The 18,025-nt window shown below is 44.6% G+C and overlaps 1 protein-coding gene across 1 annotated transcript in view; it reads left to right on the top strand.

Moving 5' to 3' along the window:
- ABHD12 (abhydrolase domain containing 12, lysophospholipase) overlaps nucleotides 1-18,025 on the top strand; it is an 89,842-nt gene that overhangs the window by 58,557 nt on the left and 13,260 nt on the right. Inside the window, exons 3-4 of the mRNA XM_047744229.1 lie at nucleotides 5,494-5,599; nucleotides 14,952-15,071. Of these exons, the coding sequence (XP_047600185.1) occupies nucleotides 5,494-5,599; nucleotides 14,952-15,071 (226 nt within the window). The remainder of the gene's footprint in view (nucleotides 1-5,493; nucleotides 5,600-14,951; nucleotides 15,072-18,025) is intronic.

The raw sequence follows: 18,025 nt of genomic DNA on the forward strand, positions 1-18,025 counted from the left end.
CTCTTGGTGAGAAGGAATGTTTCAGTTCAGAGGCCTGCACAGAACTGCTCTTCTCTCCACATTACCTTCGGCCTTTTTTGGGAAATAGGTTAGATATATGAATTATGTATTTGTTTTTAAAGTGGAAGGCCAGCCAGTCCTCCTCAACATTCTCCAGGATATTAATCCTTATGCGTTCTCTTTCTCCTTCCTCTTAGCAGTCCCTTTTAATCCTTGATATCTTTCTTTCTTTCCTTTGAAATTTTTTTGTTTGAGTAGCTGACACATAATATTACATTAGTTTCAGGTGTGTAACATCGTGGTTAGGCTATGCTCACCAGGAGTGTAGCCATCATCTGTTACCATAAATGTGATTACAATATCATTGACTATATGCCTCATGCCTCACCTTTCATCCCCGTCACTTACTCATTCCAGATTTGGGCATCTGTACTTCCCACTTCCCTTTCTCTATTTTGCCCATCCTCCCATGCCTCTCCCCTCTGGCAATCATCAGCTTGTTCTCTGTGTTTACAAACAGATCAGGTCTGATTCTGCTTTTTGTTTGTTTATTCATTTGGTTTTTGTTTTTGTTTTAGATTCCACATATGAGTGAAATATTTGTCTTTCTCTGCCCGACTTGTTTAATTTAGCATTATACCCTCTAGGTCCATCTATGTTGTCACAAATGGCAAGGTATTGTCCTTTTTTATGGTTTTGTAATAATCGTGTGTGTGTGTGTGTGTGTGTGTGTGTGTACTACATTGTTCTTATCCATTTGTCTATCCATGGACCCTTGGGTTTCTTCTGTATCTTGGCTATTGTAAATGATGCTGCAGTAAATATGGGTGTGCATGTATCCTTACAAATTAGTATTTTCATTTTCTTTCTATTTTAATTTTTTAAAATATTTATGTATTTGACAGAGAGAGACAGAGTGAGAGAGGGATCACAAACAGGGGGGATGGGAGAGGGAGAAGCGGGCTTCCCACTGAGCAGGGAGCCCCACACAGGCTTGATCCCAGGATCCCGGGATCATGACCTGAGCTGAAGGCAGACACTTAATGCCCGAGCCACCCAGCTGCCCCAGTGTTTTCATTTTCTTTGGGTAAATATCTGGTAGTGAAATTATTGGATCATAACAGTATTTTTCTTTTTAATTTTTTGAGGAATTTCCCGACTGTTTTCCTTTCTTACCCCTTTTCTCTTATGGAAGCCCCTACAGCCCCCATCACAGTGTTAGAATCTGATACAACCCAGAGCCCTCTGCCCGTCCCCTCATATTGGCACCACACCTCTTCCAGTGCATCAGTGACTGGGATGAGAGGTGGCCCAACATTTAAAATCCTCAGGCAGTTAGAAGTGTCCATCATGGCTAAGTAGCTGTAGCCTCTCACCCTTTTATGTATTTTGTAGATGGACTAAAGAAGGGATGATAGACTAGGTCGTTTTCCATTCAGTTGTATACTCACTGATTTATTCACTGACCACTGTTTGTGCAGGATCCTCTCTGAATCATGCCAGTTGGTATGTGGTTGCCAATAAATGACAGTGCGGTCAGAGGGTGAATAATGAAAAATGGAAGGACAGGAAGCCAGAGATGGGATTGAAGCAGCTGGATGTGTCTTGCAGGCCTATGGGGACAGCAGCATGTGTATTGGGTTTCCGGTTGTGCACTTAAGCTGTATGTGAGGCCGAACTTGTAGAGCTAGCAGTGAGTGGCTGGGTCACTGTCCTGGACGCCTCACTCCTACCCCTATTGTGTGCCCTATGGGCTGCCTGTGGGGCCTGTGCTGTATCCTTGCTGCAGCCCCAAGGGTCATGGGGCCAAGGGATAACAGAAGTCAGGAGGCCCTGGTACCCAGCTGTTCCAGGCCAGCAGGAGTTATGTGTGTTCTGGCCTGGGCATGTCCTGCCACCCTCTTCCTGTACCCCTTGACCCTGTCTCTTTGTGGCATTTTCCTTACTCAGACTGGTAGTTACCAGTGGTTCCTCTGGCCACTCCTCTCAAGCTGCCTGACCCCTTGGACTGACCATGGACCCCCCTCTCTGGAAGGGCCCCAGGGGAAGGGAGGCACATGGGTGGCATCTGCTGGACTCAGTACATTCACTGCCTTCTTTTTCATGGTTATTTCTACAACAGAAGTAAGAGTGGACTGGAAGACAAGTTTTGTGGAGTGAGGTCCTCCTGGAGGAGCATCTGGCTTCTCAGTTTCTAGATTTCTCAGGCCTCGAAGCTTTTGGGATTAGCTGCTAATCCTCGTCAAACTCTTTTCACAGGTAGGGGGTTCTCTTGGAGCTGTGGGGCCATGTGGAAGTAGCTTGGCCACCTTCTCTCCCAACACAGAACCTGCTGAGGCCTGAGAGCTGAACCAGTGGAAGCCAAGTGCCCTCAGCCCTTGATGACACCCCCTTTCTGTTTGGCATGGGGGCTGGGGGTGGATAATTCCAGTCTCAGGAGCAGAATTAAGGGAATCTGGGTGTAGGGTTGAACGGTGGGCATGGAGTTGAGGTTTTTAGAGTTTTGTTGACGAAGTCATTTCACTTCACAGTTGTCAGTGGGCACATGAAGCTGCAGCCGTCAGTTCCCGCAGCATGGGACACTGTCCCAGAATGGCGACTGCAGGACTAGGTACCCGCATCTGAAACAGCATGGGAAACAGAGGCCCTTGCCAGCCTTCTCTCTGGTCAGGAGCCTTCTCTGAGCCCCATTGTCAGAGTAAAATCTGACCTCCGTAGCATGACTGCCTTGGCCCCCGGGAACAGCTGTAACAAATACCACAAACTGGATGGCTTAAAACAACAAAAATTTATTCTCTCCAGCTTCTAGAGCCTGGAACCCTGAAATCAAGGTCTCCAGCAGGGTAGCCCTGAGACTCTGGGCATGGTCCTTCCTGGCCTCTCCGGGCCTCTGGTGTTGGCCAGGGATCTGTGGTGTCCCTCAGCCTGTGGCTGCACAATTCCGGCCTCTGCCTCTGTCATCAGCTGCAGCTGTCTCCTCCCAGTGTCTTTCCATTGTCTTCCTCTGCCCTTGTCTGTGTCTGTGTCCCAGTTTTCCCTTTTGATAGGGACACCAGGTCTACTGGATTGAAGTCCACTGTATGACCTCACTTTAGCTTGATTATCTTTGTGCACATCCTATTTCCAAATAAGGTCACATCTGATGGGCTGGGGGTTGGGACTTCAGTGTATCTTTCAGTGTATCCTGAAAAGGACATGAGGGCCAGTTAGTATTAGAGCCATTCACCTTTCTTCCTTCCTGTCTGATTAGTCAAGGGTGCGGGCTGTGGGGTCAGGCTGTCTGGGTGCAAGTCCTAGGTCTGTAACGTGGGAGCTGGTGACTGAACAAGAGCTCTGAAGTGGAAGAGGTGGGGTGCACATCACAGGAGGCCCTGCAGGAGGGTGCCCATATGTGGGGCTGGCATGGTGGGAGCACCAGGACGTGTGGTGTCACTTCCTTTGATGGCCCTTTTTCTTTTAAGAGAAAGTCATAAAGTCTAAAATATTTAGCCCCCACAGCCTTGGGGAAGGGGTGGATTAAGAAGCTGAAGGTACAAATGGCAGCCCTCGTGGGAGGATTTATCTCTTTGAATGGTCTGAAATGCTCAGGGAATTTCTGGGGAAGGAGCATGAGAGGGTATTTCATTTCTTCAGCAAATGTGTAGTGAGGAGCTGCAGTGGGCATTGGAGGAGTGAGAGCTGAATGTGCAGGTGTGTGCCGGGAGAGTGCTCAGGTGGAGAGGACAGCAAGTGCAAAGGCCTGGAGGGAGGAGATCAAAGGCCGTGTCTTAGGAACAGTAGTAGTAGGAGGAGATGAGCACATTTGGCTTTTGTGCCATGTAGATATGTACGATTATGTAATGAAACTGCTCTCTTCACCAAAGGAATCTGTACGGTGGTGTGTGACTCCCTCGTACAAGGTGGGATTGGCTAGAGGCCAGGACCATCCTGCTGTTTGTCACTACCCTCTTTGGGAGTTGCCATTTGATAAAGTGAGTGAATCTCACCTCAAGGTTTTTAGGGTTTGGGTTTGTTTTTTTTTAAAGATTTTATTTTTTTATTTATTTGACAGAGAGAGAGAGAGATCACAAATAGGCAGAGAGGCAGGCAGAGAGAGGGGGTGAGAAGCAGGCTCCCTGCTGAGCACAGAGCTCAATGTGGGGCTCGATCCCAGAATCCTGAGATCATGATCTGAGCTGAAGGCAGAGGCTTAACCCACTGAGCCACTCAAGCGCCCCAGGTTTTTTGTTTTGTTTTGTTTTGTTTTGTTTTTGTTTTGTTTTGTTTTTTGATCTTTGGGGTACCTGGGTGGCTCAGTCATTTGAGCATCCAACTCTTGGTTTCAGTTCAAGTCATGATCTCAGGAACATGAGAATGAGCCCTGTGCTGGGCTCCACACTGGGCTTGGAGCCTATTTAAGATTCTCTCTCTCCCTTTTCCCTCCCCTGCATCCTGTTTGCATGCTTGCTCGCTCTCTCTCTCAAAAAAAAAAAAAAAAAAAGTTTTTTAACTTTTGACTAAATATAGCTTTAAACATTATGCTCACCACAAGCAGTAGAAGTGCAACAGTATATAAAGGAACTATCCCCCACCTGCCCATGCATGCCTGCATGCGTGTGTGTGCACACACTCACTTTGGTAACAGCCTGGCCCATGTCTTCCTTTATTTCTTTCTGAGTCCCATATGGGTTATGATGTTGAATACATGTGCTTGTTTTCACTGTAACTTTTGGTACTATGCAGCACATATGGTGATCTCATTCCTTCTCTGTTCTTCTACCTATAGTTCATGGACATTCCTCCATGTCAATGGGTCTCTGTTGGTCTCCAGCTAATGGTCCCTAGATTTTCCATAGTGTGGGCACATTATAGAATTCTGCTCTGTTGACAGGTGACCTGTTATATGTAGGCCTCCTGTTGCACGGTTCCATTCAGTGTCACTCAACTCTAGATGGGCTCTGTGGATTCCCTGCACCTGAACCTCATCTTTTGCTGTCCTGTGTGCATGAAGTGAGAGCACTAGAAACTTCAGGACCCCACTAACCAACTCACACCTGCATTCACTTGGTTACTGAGTCCTGTGGTCTTGGCTCCAGAACACCACCCATCTGTTACCTTCCCTACTGTTCCTCCTCCCCCCAACCACCCAGGTTCCAGCTTTCATCTGTCGCTTAGCCAGAGCTGGCTGGTCTCCCCATCTCCAGCTTCTCTTGTGGCCAGGATGTCCTTCAGGTCCCTCAGGGATCTTTTCTTCCCTCACTTGTGTCTTCTCAGGGGGTCCATCTGTACTCAGACCTCCTCTTTGCTAGAGGATGTACAGATGTGCCCACGGCATTCCAGCGCTCGCGCACCCAGCTCTGCACCTGAGGCTGGAAGGCCCTGCGTACCTGGCAGTCTTGGTTTGGAAAAGACTTGACACTTCCTGAGAGCTTCGCCCCTGCTGTGTGCACATGTGTACACGTGTGTGTCCATCTGCCCCACTAATCCTGGTTTCCATCTCTTTCTCCTCCACAGTGAGGGTTCCTTATTTCATTGACTTGAAAAAACCACAGGATCAAGGTTTGAATCATACGTGTAATTACTACCTCGAGCCAGAGGAAGACGTAACCATTGGAGTCTGGTGAGTGCCCAGCAGTATGGCCAGTGTTGTCCACGATCATCACTTGTTTTTATCCTCCCACTCTCCGTTTCCAAAACAGAGATGTTGGCTAAATTTGATCCTAATGGAGCACAATGAGATGGCATCAAATCTGTTCTTAGGTTTTCAAACACTGATGGCTTTATGAACCAGGCTGTTTGTGGAAGGGAGCCTTATTTCCAGGGGGAAAAAAGAGAGTATGAGCATAGAAATGAAAGCACAAATTTGAGTACACCCTTTCTTCTCAGAGAAGGGGATGTTTAGACATTGAAAACAGCTGGATTTCTTTCATAAGCAGTGCTTCTAGCCACTGATGTTGTGTTTGCTCTCTTCTTGTATTGACTTTTTTGAGACACAAATTTAAATTGGACTTAATTAAACTCTGTGACTTCTTTCTGTCTCCTTAGAATATGTTTTTCTCCTTTTCCCTATGGACAAGTGGGTGTTTCTGAAAACTAAATTAAAATTGACCAACTTTTCTGTGCCATTTTCTTTCTTCCTCAGAAGCAGCTTGGCATCATTGCCCCTTTGTGTAGCTAGGTTTCTCTTTCAGCAGCCATGATGTCTCTCTGCCCTTGCAGAAAACTGCTGTGTATGTGAGATGCTTCTAAACAAAATGCTGTGGGTGGCTTCCCACTGTGGGCTGTGAGGAAGTTCAGCCATATCTAATGGTCCTGGGTAGAGAACATAAAATGGGAAGGGAGATTATTGTTCTAGGAGCTAATGCTGGGACTAGGCTTTTGTTAGTTCTGGTTTAATTTAATCTTACATTTACTGACCAGTATGTGTGCATGGGACACTTTGTTCTTGTGTCCTCAGTCAGAAGCTTGATGTGTTTTGCTCAGAGCTGTTTGGCAGGGAATTGGTCGGCCCTCCTGCCAGTTAGTGTGGTCTGTGCTTTGAGACACTGGGGGGGTTGTTAGTAGGGACCTCTTTTTTGGGTAGTGGTTAGGATGGTCTATTGTGGGAGGAGTTGTTTATGGTACTGATACTTGGTCTGAAAGCTCCCGCAGCCGTCACCCATGAAGATTGCCCTTAGTGGCAGCAATGGCGAGACTCAAGTTAGTGATAGCCAGGCTGTGTGCTGCTGGGCTGCGGCTGGCCTGCCCACGTCTGCTCCCTGTACTGTTGTAAGGACACTGTGGGCCCTGAGGAAGCAGTAGGCCTTGTTCTTCGCACCCTGTCTGTGGGTATAATCTCTCCATCTGGCAGGGGGCAGGAGAGCCCTGGGAATAGGGTCCCTGTCCTCTGGCTAGGAGCTTCCCCTGTCAAGAGTACCAGGTTTGGGGCAGGCTGGCTCCTGGATGTAATCAGGATCCAGGACCTTTAAAATGTGCCTTTTGGTCCCATGGGTTTATAATTTCAAAGAGTGGTCATTATGGTCAGAACCACCCAAAATGTGATCCTCTGGAACGGGTCAAAGAAACATTAGAAATGAAATGCTGAGGGGTACCTGGGTGGCTCAGTTGGTAAGTATCCAGCTGTTGATTTCAGCTCAGGTCATGATCTCAGGTTTGTGAGATTGAGCCCTATGTCACGCTCTGCACTGGGTGTGGAGTCTGCTTAAGATTCTCTCTCTGCCCCTCCCTCCTCTACCCTCTAAAAAAAAAAAGAAGTGATAAAACTGAAACTTAAGAGTTAGGAAATTTAAAAATGGCTATTTAATATTTTCCAGCATTCTTGCTAATAAATGTGAATATATTTTATAGAAAAACCTTATTCATTCAGACCCTCCCCAGCAATTAACAGTATTTGATGTGGATGGACATCACATTAACTGGAGCATCTCCCTGAGGGAGAGTTCTGGCCAGAGATACTGAGTGCACCTGCCTGGCCAGGTGTGGGATGAACTGGGCTGACACCAGTCCATCCATGCAGCATGAGCATCTCCTCCTCCAGAGATGGGTCTGCTCCCGGGTGCCTTGTGAGCAGTCTCTAGAAATGGTGCTGAAGGATGTCCAGCTTCTAGTCCAGCTTGTAAAGATCAGTGTCACTTAATTATCACCTCTGACACCATGAACTCTCTTAAGTACGTTGTGAGTTAACTTGTTTACAGGTTAGACTGGATAGTCCAAGATGGCAGAAGACTTAGTTTTGTCTGGTCCCAGGAATTCAGCTAGACCGCTATCAAATCATCCTGAACACTTGTGAACTCAGCCAGAGATCTAAGAAAAGAATAGCTGCAACTCTACAAATAGAAAAGTGACCACTTTCTGCAAGGGTGTGGAGAAGTGAGTCCAGGATGATATATGGGAAGGTAAACCGTGGGCAGAGGGAGCCTCTGTAAGCCAGCTACTGGAGTGATATAGCAGCAGAACACAAAATTGGAACTTTAAGAAGGCTGCTTCGGTAAGGGACATACCTGCCTGACGGGTGCTCGGATCAGATGGCAAAGTGGGAAGGAATCCTAGGTGGGACAGTTTGGTCTCAGGATCCTTGGGGTCACAGGAAGACTGGGGGTGCCTGGGTGTGGCAGAGTTCCCAGACATCAGAGGGGGGAAGCTGGTTGCCGTCAGTGAGCCCAGGAGTGGGCTCTCAGCTCAGGGTTGCCTATCCCATGAACCGTGGCATGGTTGGGCGACTGTTCTCCAAGCAGGGGCCAAAAAAGTGGCAGAGCCGTGGAGAGACCCTCTTTCTACCCCATGGAGGAGAAGCGCCAGTGCACACCACAGGAGTCTGCAGGGTTTGGAGACTCCAAACGGGGTCGCATGCCTGAGATAGAAACACTTGGTCACAGGGTAGGTGAGCACATAGTATGAACCGAGACCCCCAGAGACAGGAATGACTGACTGCTTTTCCCTGAGGGCAGACTGAGGAGGTGGGCCCTGTGGCCCAGAGACTGAGAGGCTGCCATTTTCATTCTTGTCCTCTAAAGCGGTGCAGGAATTCTTCAGGGAACAAAAGCCACACTGAGCAATCGGGAGTAGATTACTTAGCCTGGCCCCTGGCAAGGGCAGTGCAATTCTGCCCAGGGGCAAAGACACCCGAGAATCTGCACAACAGTCCCCTCCCCCAGAAGACCAGCAAGAACATCTGGCTAGGACCCAAGTTTACCGATCACACAGAACCTCAAAACTCCAGCACTACTGGAAAATAGTATATAGAATTTGTGGTTGATTCTTTAGTCTTTCAGTATTATTTTTCTTCTTTTTCCTTTTCAACCTCTTTCTTGCTTTATCAGCTCTTCTTTTTAAATCTTTTTTAATTTTCATTTTTATAGTTACAGTCTATCCTTTCATTATATTTTATTTTTGTATATATATAAGTTTCTCTTTCTTTATAATTTTGGGATGCAGTTTCTTCTAACAAATAGTCCAAAATACACCCAAAATCTAGTGTATGGCTCTGTTCTCTTCACTGTCTAACTGTATTCTCTCTTTTTTTCTTGCTTTTTCTAAAAATTTTTTAAAGTCTTTTTAATTTTCATTGTTATAGTTATGTTCTGTTCTTTCATTGTATTTAATTTTATTTTTGTACATATATAAGTTTTTCTTCCTTTACAATTTTGGGATCTAATTTTCTAACAAACAGACCAAAATACAAACAGGATCCACTCTATTGGTCTCTTCTGATCACATGTCTGATTATATTCGCTTTCTTTTTTTCCCCCTATTTTTGGGTCTTTTCTTATTCGTAGTGTATATTTCTCGGGGGTCGTTGTTGCCATTTTAGTATTTTGTTCTCTTGTTCATCTGTTCTTCTCTGGAGAGAATGACAAGACAAAAAACTCACCTAAAAAAGAACAAGAGGCCATACTGACTGCCAGGGTCCTAATCAGTATGGATGTAAGTGAGGTGTCAGGACTAGAGTTCAGAATAACAATTATAAAGATATTAGCTAGGGTTGAAAAAAAGCATAGAAGACACTAGAAAATCCCTTTCTGGAGAAATAAAAGAACTAAAATCTAATCAAGTCAAAATCAAAAGGTTATGAATGAGATGCAATAAAAAATGGAGGCTCTGTCAGGATAAATGAAGCAGTAGAGAGAAATAGTGATATAGAAGACAAAATGATGGAGAATAAAGAAGCTGGGAAAGAGAGATAAGCAACTACTGGACCATGAGAAGAGAATTTGAGAGATAAGTGATACCATAAAATGAAACAATTTTAGAGTAATAGGGATCCCAGAAGAAGAGGAAAGGGAGGGGCCGAAAGTATACTGGAGCAAATTATAGCAGAGAACTTCCCTAATGTGGGGAAGGAAACAAGCATCCAAGTCCAGGAGGCACAGAGAACCTCCCCTCAAAATCAATAAAAATAGGATAACACCCTGACATACAATAGTGAAACTTGCGAATCTCAAAGACAGAATACTGAAGGCAGCTCAGGGTAAGTCCATAACATACAAGGGTAGAAACATTAGACTTCCAGCAAACCTATTCACAGAGACCTGGCAGTCCAGAAAGGACTGGCATGATATATTCAGCATGCTAAATGAGAAGAATATGGAGCTGTGAATATTTTATCCAACTAGGATGTCATTCAAAAGAGGAGAGATAAAAAGCTTCCAGGATAAACAAACAGAAACTAGAAGAATTTGTGACACTAAGCCAGCCTAGCAAGAAATATTAAAAGGGATCCTTTAAGTGAAGAGAGAGCCAAAAGTACCGAACAGAGACAATATACAGAAACAGTGACTTTATAGGTAATAAAAAGTTACTAAATTCATAATTTTCAGTAATTTCTCTGAATATAAATGGGCTAATTGAAACAAATAAAAAAGAAACAGAGTGTCAGATTGGATAAAGAAGCAACCCATCCATATGCTGTTTGCAAGAGATTCATTTTAGGCCCACAGGCACCTGCAGGTTGAAAGTGAGGGGGTGGAAAACCATTTATCATGCTAATAAACATCAAAAAAAAGCTGGGGTGGCAATCTTTATGTCAGACAAATTAGATTTTAAGCCAAATGATGTAATAAGAGATGAGGAAGGACACTATATCATAATTAAAGGTTCTATACAGTGAGAAGATCTAACAGTTGTAAACATTTATACCCTAACACAGGACCAGCCAATTATATAAACCAATTAACAATAAAATTAAACTAACACATTTATAATAATATAATAATAGTAAAGGACTTTATTATTTTTTAAGAGAATTTATTTATTTATTTGACAGAGAGAGAGAACACAAGGAGGGGGAGCAGGCTCCCTACTGAGCAAAGAGCCTGATGTGGGGCTTAATCCCAGACCCTGAGATTATGCTGTGTACTGAAGGCAGATGCTTAAATGACTGAAGCACCCAGGTGCTCTAATTGTAGGGGACTTTAACATCCCACTCACTGCAACAGACAGATCATCTAAGCAGAAGATTAATAAGGAAACAAGGGCTTTGAATGACACACTGGACTGTACTTTACAGATATATTCAGAGCATTCCATCCTAAAGCAAAAGAATACACATTCTTCTCATGTGTACATGGAACATTCTCCACAAAAGGTCACATACTGGGTCATAAATCAGGTCTCAACCAGTACCAGAAAATTGAGATTATTCCATGCATATCTTTGGACCATAATGCTTTGAACCTGGAACTCAATCACAAGAGGAAATTTGGAAAAAACTCAAATACCTGGAGTTTAAAGAGCATCCTACTAAAGAACAAATGGGTCATCCAGGAATTAAAGAAGAATTTAAGAATTCGTGGAAACTAATGAAAATGAAAACACGACTGTTCCAGACCTTTGGGATGCGACAAAGGTGGTCCTAAGAGGGAAGTATATAGCCATAGAAACCTTTCTCAAGAAACAAGAAAGGTCTCAAATATATAACATGACCGTACACCTAGAGGAGCTGGGGTGGGGGAAACCCAGAAAATAAAGCCTAAATCAGGAAGAAGGGAAATGATAAAGATTAGACCAGAAATCAATGAAATAGAAACCGAAAGAACAGTAGAACAAATCAACAAAACTGGGAACTTGTTTTTTGAAAGAATTAATAAGATCAATAAACATGTGGCCAGACTTATCCAAAAGAAAAGAGAAAGCACACGAATTAATAAAATCATGAATGAAAGAGGAGAGATCACAACCAACACTGAAGAAATACTCATAATTATAAGAACATATTATGAGACAACTATATGCCAGCAAATTAGGCAATCCAAAAGAAATATGTACATTCCCAGAGACATATAAACTACCAAAACTGAAACAGGAAGAAATAGAAAAACCAAACAGATCCATAACCAGCAAGGAAATTGAAGCAGTAATTAAAAATCTCCCAAAAAACTAGAGTCCAGGGCCAGATGGCCTCCCAGGGGAATTCTACCAAACATTTAAAGAAGAATTAATACTTATTCTTCTGAAGCTGTTTCAAAAAATATAAATGGAAGGAGAACTTCCAAACTCATTCTATAAGGCCAGCATTACCCTGATCACAAAACTGGACAAATACTCCACCAAAAATGACAATTACAGACCAGTGTCCCTGATGCACATGGATGCAAAAATTCTCACCAAAATACTAGCCAGTAGGATCCAACAGTACATTAAAAGTTTTATTCACCATGACCAAGTGGGATTTATTCCTAGACTGCAAGGGTGGTTCAACATCTCCAAATCAATCAGTGTGACAGACTACGTTAATATAAGAAAGGCAAGAACTATTGATCCTGTCAATTGATCCAGAAAAAGCATTTGACAAAAAAAGCATCCTTTCTTGATTAAAGCTTTCCATAGTGTAGAGATAGAGGGAACATACCTCAATATCATAAAAGCCATCTATTAAAAGCCCACAGTGAATATCATTATCAATGGAGTAGAACTGAGAGCTTTTCCCCTAAGGTCAGGAACATGAGAGATGCCCACTCTCACCATTGTTATTCAACATAGTACTAGAAGTCCTAGGCAGTCAGAGAATGAAAAGAAATAAAAGACATTCAAATTGGCAAAGAGGAAGTCACACTCTCTCTCTTCATAGATGACATGATACTTCATGTGGGAAATCCAAAAGACTCCACCCCAAAATTACTAGAACTCATACAGCAATTCAGCAAAGTGGCAGGATATAAAATCAGTGCACTGAAATCAGGTGCATTTGTATACACTAATGATGAAACAGAGAAAGAGAAGTTAAGGAATCAATTCATGTTTGCAATAGCACCAAAAACCATAGACACTTGGAATAAACCTAACCAAAGAGGTCAATAATGTATACTCTAGAAACTGTAGAACACTTATGAAAGAAATTGAGGAAGACACAAAGAGATGGAAAAACGTTCCATGCTCATGGATTGGAAGAATAAACATTGTTGAAATATCTATGCTACCCAGAGCAATCTACACATTCAGTGCAATCCCTATCAAAATACCATTGACATTTTCACAGAGCTGGAACAAATAATCCTAAAATTTATATAGAACCAGAAAAGACCCTGAATGACTAGAGGACTATTGAAAAAGAAAACCAAAGCTGGGGCATCACAATGCCTGATTTCAAGCTATATTACAAAGCTGTGATCATCAAGACAGTATGGTACTGGCACAGAAACAGACACATAGATCAATGGAATAGAATAGAGACCCCAGAAATGGACTCTCGAGTCTATGGTCAAGTAATCTCAGACAAAGCAGGAAAGACTATCCAGTGGAAAAAAGAAAGTCTCTTCAATAAGTGGTGCTGGAAAAATTAGCCACATGCAGAAGAATGAAACTGAACCATTCTCTTATACCATACAAAAAGATAAGCACAAAATGGTTGAAAGAACTCAGTGTGAGACAGGAATCCATCAAAATCATGGAGGAGAACACAGCCAGCAACCTCTTCGACCTCAGCCGCAGCAACTTCTTGCTAGACATGTCTCTGATAGAAAAGGAAACAAAAGCAAAAATGAATTATTGGGACTTCATCAAGATAAAAAGTTCTGCACAGCAAAGGAAACAGTGAACAAAACTAAAAGGCAACCTACATTATGGGAAAAGATTTTGCAAATGACATATCAGATAAAGGGCCTGTATCCAAGATATATAAAGAACTTATCAAACTCATCACCCAAAAAACAATCCAGTCAAAAATGGGCAGAAGACTTGAACAGACATTTCTTCAAAGAAGACATACAAATGGTCAACAGACACATGAAGAAATGCTTCATATCACTTGGCATCATGGAAATACACTTCAAAACCACAGTGAGATACCACCTTATACCAGTCAGAATAGCTAAAATTAACCAGACTGGAAACAACAAATGTTGATGAGGATGCGGAAAAAGGGGAACCCTCTTAACACTCTTGGTGGGAATGCAAGCTGGTGCAGCCACTCTAGAAAACAGTATGGAGGTTCCTCAAAAAGTTAAAAGAAGAGGTACCCTATTACCCAGTAATTGTACTAGGTATTTTTCCAAAGGATACAAACGGTCATTTGAAGGGGCATCAGCACCCCCCATGTTCGTAGCAGCAATGTCCACAATAAACAAACTATGAGAAGAGCCCAGGTGTCCAGTCACAGATCAATGGATAAAGAAGATGTAGTATATAAAATGGAATACTACTCATCCATCAGAAAGTATGAATACTCACTATTTACATGGACATAGATGTAACTGGAGGGTATTAATGCTAAGCAGAATAAGTCAATAAGAGAAAGACAGTTATCATATGATTTCACTCATATGTGGAATTTAAGAAGCAAAACAGAGGATCATAAGGGAAGAGAGGAAAAAATAAAGACAAAATCAGAGAGGGAGACAAATCATAAGAGACTCAATTATAGGAAACAAACTGAGGGTTGCTGGAGGGGAGGTGGGTGGGGGTATGGGGTAACTGGGTGATAGACATTAAGCAGGGCACGTGATGTAATGAGCATCGTGTGTTATATAAGATTGATCAATCACTGACCTCTACCTCTGAAATTAATAATATATGTTAATTGAATTTAGATAAAAATAAAAAATAGTATACAGCTTAATAATATGGGTATGTATGAGGGGAAATGATCTTACCTAGCTAGTATTTATTAAGCAGTCATTCTGTGTGAGGCCCAGATGAGGTCCTGGTGAACGAGCCAAACTAGATCTTACCTTACAGAATGTCCGGTTCACATGGGAGAAACTCCACCCCCAGCCCCAGCCCCTGCCTACCTGCTACCACAGCTGCCCCTTCTGTGGCCCAGAGGGGCCCAGGTGTGAGTAAGGAAATCTCCTACCAAGGTTCTCAGAAGCTGTCACTGTAGCTTGGAGTTCTGTAGTTATTTCTTCTGCCTGCCACCGCCCCCCCACCCCCGCCACCACCTGGCCTGTTCTGCGCTCAGTTGTGACTCTGATCCTGTGTCATTCTGTCAACAGTCATCCTTATCCGATCATTCCACTCCACTCTGCTTCTTTTTCCAGGCACACTGTCCCTACTGTCTGGTGGAAGGACGCCCAGGGAAAGGACCAGATGTGGTACGAGGATGCCTTGGCTTCCAGTCACCCTATCATCCTGTACCTGCATGGGAATGCAGGCACAAGGTGAGGAACAAGAGCCTGTGTAGCATGTCCTCCCCTCAATGCTGGCCCAGTCCGGTCTGCTGACCCACTGCAGTGAGGGAGTATACAGGCAGTGGGGCTGTGGGGCATCCTGAGAACACAGGAAATGGCAGAGTTTATGGGATTTGGGGGAAAGGGGTCAGGGTGAAACTCCCATGAAACAGTGTTCCCACAAGCTCAGAGTAGAGCAGAGCTATATGGAAGGTTGGCCCAGGTGCAGGTTCCTTGGGAAACCACCCCCACTCCCCATGTTAAATAGATGTAGGAGTCTGTGTCCAGATACCCCTTATCTGGGGCTCCCATGTGGGTGGGATGGAGGAGCCTGCATCACATCACCTAGATTCTTGGCCAGAGTGCGGTGTTTCCTTCTTCCTGAAGTAATCTGAAGGGCAAAGTGAGGGCCAGTGATTTAGGGAATCCGGTTTCTCAGTGAGTAAGCAGTGGTTGTTCCTCAGAGGGGTCGTTGTGACACTTCAGGGCAGCAGTGCCCCTGGGGAGTGCTGTCTCCTGTTCACCAGCCTTGTGTGTCAGCTCAGGCTGAGGGTCGCAGGCAGGCTGGCCCCTTCTCGCTGGCAGGCATGCCCTTCTGGGGGTTGGGGGGAGCATACTTCCTGGCAAGGGGTAGTGAGTGCTGAGGAGGAGTTGGGGTGACATCAAAGGAAGGATGGCTGAAAGCACAAGGAGGCCAGAGGGACCCCAGGGGAATGCACATGTATCCTGCTGGGTGTGGCTGAGGCCCTGTCTGTGGCAAGCCGTTGTTCAAGTTTATCCCAGATCATTTTCAAGAGTGTCTTTAGGGAACCCTCCCTACACTGTTGGTGGGAATGCAAGCTGGTGCAACCACTCTGGAAAACAGCATGGAGGTTCCTCAAAAAGTTAAAAATAGAGCTACCCTATGACCCAGCAATTGCACTACTGGGTATTTACCCTAAAGATACAAACATAGTGATCCTAAGGGGCACATGCACCTGTATGTTTATAGCAGCAATGTCCAAAATAGCCAAACTGTGGAAAGAACCTAGATGTCCATCAACAGATGAATGGATAAAGAAGATGTGGTATATATATACAATGGAATACTATGCAGCCATCAAAAGAAATGAAATCCTGCCATTTGCGACAACGTGGATGGAACTAGAGGGTATTATGCTTAGTGAAATAAGTCAGTCTGAGAAGGACAACTATCATATGATCTCCCTGATATGAGGAAGTGGAGATGCAATGTGGAGGGTTTGGGGGGTAGGAAAAGAATAAGTGCAACAAGATGGGATCGGGAGGGAGACAAAGCATAAGAGGCTCTTAATCTCAGAAAGCAAACTGAGGGTTGCTGAGGGGAGTGGGGACGGGAGAGGGTGGTTGGGTTATGGACCTTGGGGAGGGTATGTGCTATGGTGAGTGCAGTGAAGTGTGTAACCCTGACAATTTACAGACCTGTACCCCTGAGTCTAATAATACATTATATGTTTATTTAAAAAAAAAAAAAAAAGAGTGTCTTTAGGGGCGCCTGGGTGGCTAAGTCGGTTAAGCAGCGGCCTTCAGTTGAGGTCATGATCTCAGGGTCTTGGGCTTGAGCCCTGTGTCAGACTCCCTGCTCAGCGTGTAGTCTGCTTTTCTTCTGCTCCTCCCCCTGCTCATGCACTCATGCTCAGTCTCTCTCTCTCATGCCTTCAATGGCATGTTGTTCACGTTCACTGGGAATTGGCTTTTTCTACCCACGCGGTAGAAAGAATCCCTGGGAGAGCAGCATGGGTGAAGGAGGAGGTACATTTTCTGAACAGAGCATTGTCTGAAAACCCCCAGGAAGGCCGCTGTAGTTGCAGCTTCACTAGGGCATGTGAGGGAGCCGGCAGGAGGCAGGGCTGCTCCAGGCCCCAGGTGAGGGTCAGCCTGGCGCCTAGCTGCAGTGGCGGGCTGGGGGCATGTCATTTTGTAAGCAGAAGCAACAAGGAGATGAGTTCGTAGGCCTTGTGGTTTTGCGGGGCGGCGGGGCGCGGCAAGCCGACAGTGTCTCTCAGCGATGTCGGGGCGCCAGGGCTGCATAGTGGATAGCACAGGAAATCCAGGAAGTGTGGGCCGCGAGGGTGCTTTGTGAGGCTGCAGAGTGCTCAGCTGCTGAATCATGTGTGCACTTGGCAGTTTGCTTTCTTCTCTGCCTAGGACAAGCTACAGTGGGTTTCTCTTCTGCTTTTCAAAGGGCAAGTGGTTATAACCACTCTGCTAGCATCTTCCTATAAATGAGAAAATTTTGTAGTTTACTGGGAATAAGGTTCATTTAAGCAATGCCAGTCACATGGTAAAAAAGACAAAGTCTGCCTAAACTTTAGGTTTGAAGGAGCCCTGTGACTTGGAAAGTCTTGCTATCCTCTCCCCTGTCCCCAAAGAGACCCCCCCCCCCCTTGGCCTGGCAGAATTACAGCAGCTCTGTCTCCCCAAGAGCCAGTCTCTGGCTACTGCTATGCACTCTTCTTCTTCTTCTTTTTTTTTTTTTACCCCTCTTCTTTTTGCTCAAAGTGGGGAATTTGAACAATCTAGACAAGACATCAAGACGTGTACTTCTCCAAAGATAACTGAAAACATTTTTCAGTATTTCTTCCTGGTCCTGAAACTCATTCCCTTGTATTTCTGTGGCCACACTGCATTGGTTTTCCTTTTTTGTCTCATCCCTGTCTCTCTCAGGGACACTCCCTGCCCTCCCCACCCACAAACACACACACAGCAAAGTGGCCAGGGTGCTCATTATAACAAAAGAAAACTGCTGAGAAGTCTGGAGAGGGTGAGCTCACTTGCTAACATGCTTTCCTTCCTGAGGTCGCCCCGTTCCCACTTTGGTGTCTGTCCACAGTAATAGCCAACCAGTAGCTGGACAAAATGTGAGGAGGGATAGATAGTACTCGGACAAAGAAGTAAGACACACAAAACACTTTGGATGCACAAAA

This window comes from Lutra lutra, chromosome 9, assembly GCF_902655055.1.
Source record: "Lutra lutra chromosome 9, mLutLut1.2, whole genome shotgun sequence".
NCBI classification, from domain to species: domain Eukaryota; kingdom Metazoa; phylum Chordata; class Mammalia; order Carnivora; family Mustelidae; genus Lutra; species Lutra lutra.